This window comes from Pteropus medius, unplaced genomic scaffold (genome assembly GCF_902729225.1).
Source record: "Pteropus medius unplaced genomic scaffold, Ma_sr-lr_union100, whole genome shotgun sequence".
Classification (NCBI taxonomy): Eukaryota; Metazoa; Chordata; class Mammalia; order Chiroptera; family Pteropodidae; genus Pteropus; species Pteropus medius.
Window position 1 is genome coordinate 11,897,961 of NW_024342473.1, and position 7,814 is coordinate 11,905,774.

Sequence of the window (7,814 nt, forward strand, 5' to 3'; positions counted from 1 at the left end):
AAAAGGTGGGGACTTCTGGATATTTGCCCCCCAGATCTGTCCTAAAAAGTAAAACTTGGCAGTGACGGGCAGTGGTGGCTGGAGTCAGGCCACTGTAATCAACCCTAGCATCTCTTCCAGGGGCCATTTACCTAGAACCTGAAAGGTGGAGGCAAGGAAGGGTTCATGAAGTGTCCCCTAACATGTGCTATCTGGGCCTTAAACTGTGACACCCACCAGCCATGGCCACACTGGAGCTGGGGTAGGGGGGTGTCAGGTGTTCCAATGTCACGAGTGACACAGAAAGCAAATCTACAAGCTTGAAATGTCAGACACACAAGGTAGTGAGGAACTGCAAAGCTCTCAGGAGTGGCTTTCCCAGGCCCCCATCTGCTCCAGTGAAACTGTTTGCACAGAACTATTTAACAACTGTGGAGACTGAAATGAATCACTGACTTCCATTCTACGCAAGTAAAAAAGTATGAAGGCCTATAGACTTTACCCTCAACATGTAGATTTAGAGTGTCAGAGGTTTATCCTATTCAACTTCTTGGGGTTCATCCAACTCAACTTATTGTAACTGTTGGGGCATCTGAGGGCCAGCCAGGTAAAGGACCTGCCCAAGGGCACACAGAAAGATAGAAAATGTTATTCTATTTCAACTAAACAAAAGGGGAGGCCAGTTGAGGACCAGTACCAAGTTAGTTACCTTTTCTTAAAAAATTGAGTTATCAGTCACATACTTTAAGATTCACTCTTTTGAAGTATACAAATCAGTGGTTTTTAGTAAATTTAGAGTTGTGAGACCAACACCACCATTTAATTTTATAGGACATTTACATCATCCCAAAAGAAACCCTGTCCCCAGTTCCTATCCTTCCAACCCCCAAACCCTAGGCAAGATTTTCAAGATTCATCCATACTGCAGCATGTATTAGAGCGTCATTCCTTAATATGACTGAATGATATTCCATTGTGTGGATATACCACATTTGGTTTATCCATTCATCAGCTAATGGCCATGTGAGTTGTTTCCACTTTGGGGCTAATAGGAATAATGCTGCTATAAACAATACGGAATGACCTTTAACTGGTACCTCTACTCTACTCCCACACATCCGGGCCCCATGAATCCTGAGAATGGAGCCCAGGGACATTAAGTCAGTCGGGCAAGGTGGGAACTTAGGTGGGACACTCAGTGCTGTGAGTGAAGCAAAAGGTCAGATGAGAAAGTGCGAGCTGCCTCCAGGCCCTCTGTTCACTCCCCTCTTAGAAGCTATCTTAGTGCTTGCAAAAGTTGTGTTAACTTTAAAATAACATGTGCTCTAAACTTTCAGAGGACAACTCCTAGAGCCCTGCAGGTCCCTCTAAAATAAATGAACATGGGGAGAAAGAAAAAAGGAAAGAGAACGGGCGAGAAAGAGAAAGGGAGAGAGAGGGACATCAGAAACTCCGTACCCTCAGACATCCAGCCTCAGGCATCAACTTGAGGAATCTCCTCCAACTTCCTCCAGAAGTGAGAGCAGTCAGCCAGGGGCCGAGTGTACCAGAAGGCTAATGCTCAGCTCAGCTCAGCCCAGACTGCCTCTGGTTAGCCCCCAGGGGGTACTTAGCCTTTTGGGATCTAGACCCTAATTCTAAAGCCAGAAAAAGTTCACAGCCTTTCTCACTGCCTGGTAAAGTTTCAGTTTGGGACATTACCTTCCATCCCCATTCTTGCAGCTCAGGATTTTGCTTAAGAAAGGCTCCACTCACCTCCTTGGGCCTCCCAGTTTCCACTCTCCTAAGGAGGGGCTGTGGGTGGGGAGGGGGCCTCCTGGGGGCCTGTCCCCTCCACTCCCAGAACCTGAAGGCTCAATCCCAAGCCCCAGGGTGGGAGACACAGAAAAGGAACTCCTGGCACTTTAAGGCCGGCTGAGCCTAATTGCCCAGATTCCTCCGGCAGCCAGATAAACAGCGCAGCCGGCTGGCGCCAGCAAGAGGCAAACTGCACATTATCACCCCTTCCTCACCTCCAAGGAGGAGCTCGGAGGAGCAGGGCGGCCAGGCCGGCCGAGGGGCCGCCAGAGGGGTGGGACCCGGGCTTGGAAGCCCAACTTGAAATTGATCTCATTTCAAAGGGATAATGCCAGGCCAAATAAAAGGAAAACTTTCTAGCCCATTCTAATTCCTATAGTCCTGGCCTGGGAACCCTGTGTTTTCCTAGGCAGCCTCCTCCAGTCATTTAGAAGTTCTCTCTCTCTCTCACTCTTTCTCTTTCCCTGGCGCAATTTGGATAATAGTAATTTACTGAATATAATTACAGAAAAAAAAAAGTGGTGAAGCAAAGAGCAGGAGATTTATTCCAAAGTTAATGGATACTTTCAGGAGAATGGAGCTCTATAAACACAGGTTAGAACTGTGATTAAAGTATTTCTCCACATTTCCGTCCACATAGGCACCAAGCTCAGTGAACTGGCTTTTCCTGGGACAGAAAGACACACGAGAGGGAGGGAGCACAGGGAGTGGGAGGCAGAGCTGGGACAGAGGACCCCACTTACTGAGACAAGCATGGGAGAGAGGGCAGGGGAGGCAGACCTGTGTCATCTGGAATCTGCCTGTCAGACCTCAAGGATTCTGTCCACCTCCTTCAATTTACAGATGGGAAAAGAAGCCCAAAGAGGGGAACTGGCCTGAATGCCTCAAAGCAAATTATGGATGGAGCACGGTTTGCTCTGAGCAGCAAGGGTCTGCACTACCCAGAAAAGGCTCTTCTGTCACTGGGGCTCCATGTGGGGATTAGGAGGCACTGGGGTGACTGATGCTAGGTGGGTGTCCCTAGGTTGGCCTGCTGGGTGTTCCTGTGTACTCTCTGTGTGCTGCTCCATGTCTGTCTGTCTGTCTGCTCCATTGCCCCAGCCTTCTCCCCAAGGGCCACGGAAGGAGCAGTCTCCTTATCAGGACTCGCACGGCTGAACTCGAGCTATGCAGCCGCCCAGCTCTGAGAGCCAGGCTGGCGGCCAGGAGGCAGGGGTGGGGTGGGCAGCAAAGGGCTCCCCTAGTTCTTAGTCCTACTCCTCACAGCCCAAGCCATCAGGCAGGAGAATGAAGCAAGAGGGTCAACCTGGAGCCTACTGGAAACTATTCACCAACCACCAGTCCTCCCAACAGCCCCCAGGGTGGCTAGAAAGGGGGGTCCCTTGGGCTGGCGAAGGGGAAGGATAATAAACACATCCTGAAATAGCGCCTCCTTCTGGGAGCAGGAAGGGAATCAAGTACCAATGCTTAGTCCAGAATTAGGCATGAAGAATGTTCCTAGAGCCACTCCCACTGACCAATAGGGAGACTAAGAGAGGTTACTCATCCAAGGTCAAGTTGTGTTACTGGCCAAGCAGAGCCTAGGACCAAGTCTGTGGTTGAACATCATCCCACTGCAAATTGCCCTTCAAATTGTACTTGCCCAAGTCCACCAAAAGCATATCAACACCCAAGCTAACTTCTCATCTAAGGAGTAGGACAACTCACCCATCCTAGGCAAAGGTGGGTCCTATCTGTTGTCTTCAACTTTTTTACCCCACTCCTTTCCACCCACACATCTGAGCTTGCCTGGCACCTTGACTCTCAGCTGGTCCTCTCCTCCTCAACACCGAACTTCCCTTATCCATCCTCCAAAGCTTTATTCCAGGTTAGGGTTCTGGAGCTCCTGGAGGCAACCCTGTTAAATACACACCTCACAGTGATCTGAGAGTTCACACCCCCTAACCTGGCCTTTCTTCCCCCATCTCTGCCCCATTTCCCCTGGAAGATTATATTTCTGAAGGGCAGGAATCCCTCTCATATTTCTACTCTCTACTACAGCACCTAGCACAGTGCCTGGCACAGAATAAGTGCTCAACAAATACTTGTGGGCAAACTGACATGAAAGGAAAATACCTGCCAGGGCTTTCTAAAACAGCAGAGTGGGCCCCACCAATTATCTCCCACTAGACAAAAATGACCAGAGACAGGGCCACCACAAATAGGGCCTCCTTCTCCAGAAGCAAAGAGGAGACAGGGGAGCAGAGGGGAGGAAGCCACTTCTAAGGGAAGCTGTCAGGAAGAGGAACAAGGGGCACAGAAAGCATGCCATGGGACACAGGTCAGGGACTGCCAAAAGCTCCTGAACTATAACCATGTGGGGAGCAGGGCAGGCAGATCATCACTGCCTCTCTTCACCACCCCGCATCAGTGAACCACCACTGAAGCACCTTCCTTTCCCTTCCAGCCACTACTTCCAGACACACTTCTAGGCCCACCCTCCCTTTTCACACTGGGAGTCAGGAGACCTGTGATCTGACCCTCTATGGACCCTCAGGCTGGCTGCTGATTCTTTCTAGAGGATTCAGACTGGAGAAACTGAGAGCCCTCCCACACCCAAATAGCCTATGACAATGACAGTCACACCCCTGCAGAACCCCCAATATCATCATCTAAGATGCATACACCCTGAAGATGCTACAGACTAAAATGTGTGTTCCTGCAAGCTTCTAGCCTGCCAGGAACCATCACTTGTCCTCACTTCTGTTCCAGCACCTAGGGCATCCTCAGGTAAGCGGGGCTGGGAATGGGGTGTGTGCAGAAGTCCCAGAAAGAGAACAAAGGAGAGTGCTCAGATGTAATAAAATACCTGGCTTCTTCACTTACTCACAGATGCCCCCAGGACCCTCAACTCTATACAAAAGCTAAACACAGAGTTGAGAATGATGATGGAGGGCCCTAGCATTTGACACCCAAGGGATGCTGGCAGCAATCAAGGCAAGAGGGTAGTCCCTACTTTTAAGAGGGATTACCCTGCAAAATTTGCTTTGCTCCAAAGTCTACAAAGGATCAAGTGGGACAATTTACAAACACTTTGACTCTAGCCAGGAACTGTCTACATCCAATTTCACAACTTGTATCGTCTTGGATGTAGACAGTTATATCGTATCGGATGTATAGTCTATATACAGTATATAGACTGTATGTCTATATACTGTAGACATACAGTATATAGGCACATGCTCACAAATGTTACAGGCCTGGGCACAGACTGGGGGTAAATAGTGGGGGCACGCAAGTCTTTGGATTCTTGTAAACCTGCCCTCTCCTTTCACTGTCTATGAAGTGGGTGCTACATTCCGTCCCTGAAGCTGCAGGGACATGTAACCTGTTAAGTCTGCGGGAGCGTTGATGAAGTTGCCATTTGATGTATGTGCCCAGATCCCCACTGCCCGGTGGGACCAGAGTGAGGCGTTTCTATTGGGAGCTCCCACACTCGGGGGCACTCGTGGGAGCCCGAGATGTCTGGGATAAAAAGGCCATGGAATAGGGCAGGAGGGGGACCCCCGAGGTCCCCTGCCAGGAGCAGTGCTCACCTGGCCCGCAGAGCCGGCTGAAGTGGTAGGGGTTGCAGCACACGGTGGGGCCGTCGGCAGCGGCGGCGAAGCTGTGGCAGCCGCACAGGGGCTTCAGCTCCACGGCGTGCTGCAGGTCTGGCCAGCGAAAGAGGCGGCCGAGCAGCAGCTGCGGCGGCGCGGGCTGGCCGCCCAGGCGGAGGTCGGCGCGCGGCACCAGCACACAGCCGCCCGGCACGCCACCGCGGGACTCCACCGCCTCCAGCAGCGTGTCCAGAGAGCGCTCCTTGAGCCGCTTCAGCAGCGAGTACGTGACCGTCTTGAGTTCCTGCTCCAGCAACAGCAGCCGTGAGCGGGCTTCGTGACTCCGTCCGCCGCCGGTCGGCTCCAGGTCCGCCCCGGCCGGTGGGTCGCCGGCGTCCCGGGGTGCGCCCGCGGCGTCCCGCTCCGAGAAAAGACAGCAAGTCACCGTCTCACAGTCACTTTCGGGCAGCCAGCCCGGGCCTCCTGGCTCCGCCGCATCCAGCGGGGAGTCCCCAGCGCCGGCCCCCGGCTCCGACATGGGCCTCGGGAGGCCCCCTGCGCGCCGGCGCCTCCCCGCGCCCTGGGCGCCTCGCTGTCCTACCACGTCCCGGGGCCGCCGCGGGGCTACCGGGCGGACTTCGGAGCGGCTGCAGCCTCCGCCTTCTCGTGCCCGCAAGGCCGGCTCAGCTCGGCTGCCCAAGCTCCCATCCTCGTCGTCGCCGCCGCCGCCGCCGCCGCCGCCGCTGCTGCCGCCGCCTTCCTCCCGGTCGGGGACCACACGACTTCGCCAAAGTCGCCGCACCAGCCCCGAGCGTTTGGACCTGAACATACGATATCCTTTGGCGCCAGGGGTGGGGGGGAGGCGGTCTCCGGTTACCGGGGGTCCGTTCCCTCAGCGAGGCGCCGGCTGCGCGGGCCGCAGCCCCACATGAAGCTCCGCCGCCGGGCGCCGTGCAGACCGCGCACAGCCTGTCGTCGAAGGGGCGCCGCAGGGCTGCAACATGAGGGAGCTCGCCGGGGCGGGCCGGCAGGGAACACGCGCACGCCGAGTCGCAGTCTGCGCCGGGCCAGAGACTACATGGATCCCAGCAGCCGGGCTGCTCAGCGACTCCAGCCCCGGCGCTTGAGGGGAACGGTGGGCGGCGCGCCGCCAGAAAGTCCCCGCATGGGCCGGTGAGCCTTCAGAAGTTGCGTAGCTGGCCCATGAGCACAAAGCGCTCGCGCCGAACTCCCCAAATGTGTCTGGGAATCCCTGCCTGTAAAACCCAAGCGCTTAACTACATGGGCTTTTCCTGCACGATTCGAAAAGCAGGCTTGTTGATACCCTCGACTTCCTTCTTATTCCCTGCAAAAAGAAAAAAGAAAATAAAAAGAAAAGAAACCCCAAACAAAACCAAAATCCCTGGAATTGCATGCACGAAAGGCCAACTCCGTCTCAGGTCCTAGGCGCTAGATGCACTTGGAGAGAGTTTCTCCCGAACGCGGGTGTCAACACATCAGTGGAGACTGTAAAAATCCCAAAGAGCTGCTGGGAATCCTTAATTAAAAATGCAATCCACCGAGGCAGAGGTCGCAGCCCTCTCCACGCTGCGCTCGGACGCCCGGGGCGCCGCGGCTGCAGAGGTCGTCCCCCCCACCCCCCTTCACAAAAAGTGCCTCCCGGTGGCCCCGCGGTCCCGGCAAGGTCTGGCGAGGCAGCGCCCGGCGGCTCTTTCTCTCTGCTCGGCTCCCTCGCTCGCTCCCCCGCTCCGCTCTCTCTCTTTTTTGTTCTCCTCAAACGCACACTGAGGGCCCCCGGAGGAGCGCCGTGGAGTCATTGGCTGCCTCCCATCATATGCCAGTCTAGACACTTTGGCGGCTCCGCGGCGCTGATTGTTGCGCAAACAAGGTTTCAAGTTTCTTAACTCTTAAAGGAGAACACGTCCCATTGCAGGGCCCGCGGCTCCGAGGGGCCGGCTCCCGGGGCGGGCCGAGCCGCGGCCCCCGCCCCGCGCTCGCCCAGACGCCCCCGCCCCGAGCCTGACAGCGCCCACAGCCCGCTCTCGGGCTTGCGTTGCGCCGCGGGCACAGATGCGAGAGAGCACACGAGCGCGCGCGCGCACACACAACACACGGTTACACAAACCACGGGTGGGCGGTGCGAGAGCTCTGCGGACTGAGACTCGGAGGCAAACGGGCGCTTTGCCTCTCCCTTGGGCACAAACTTACACGCATTGCACTTCAGAATTGGTCCAAACTCCCATCCAAGGGAAAGCTAATAAAAATGGGTGTGCGTGTGAGCCTTCCTGGCTTGCATTTCTTGGGACCAGGGGGCGGTTGGTTTGTTGGGGTAGCGGGATCTTCCGTGATGGCACGAGGTCTCCACATCCCCTGCGCAAAGTCAGGGGTAGCTCTTCTGGGCCAAATAGGGAGCATGGGACGCTTTGCGCACGGCTGCATTGCCGGAGGTAGGGAATTGCA

General features: G+C 55.1%; 1 protein-coding gene across 2 annotated transcripts in view; it reads right to left on the bottom strand.

The window, feature by feature from the left end:
• SMAD6 (SMAD family member 6) overlaps positions 1-7,314 on the bottom strand; it is a 72,560-nt gene extending 65,246 nt beyond the window's left edge. The window contains exon 1 of one of the 2 annotated variants that reach the window (XM_039865236.1): positions 5,352-7,314. In XM_039865236.1, the coding sequence (XP_039721170.1) occupies positions 5,352-6,183 (832 nt within the window). In that variant the 5' untranslated portion in view covers positions 6,184-7,314. The remainder of the gene's footprint in view (positions 1-5,351) is intronic. The other variant, XM_039865235.1, reaches the window with a different exon arrangement.
• Positions 7,315-7,814: the final 500 nt, after the last annotated feature.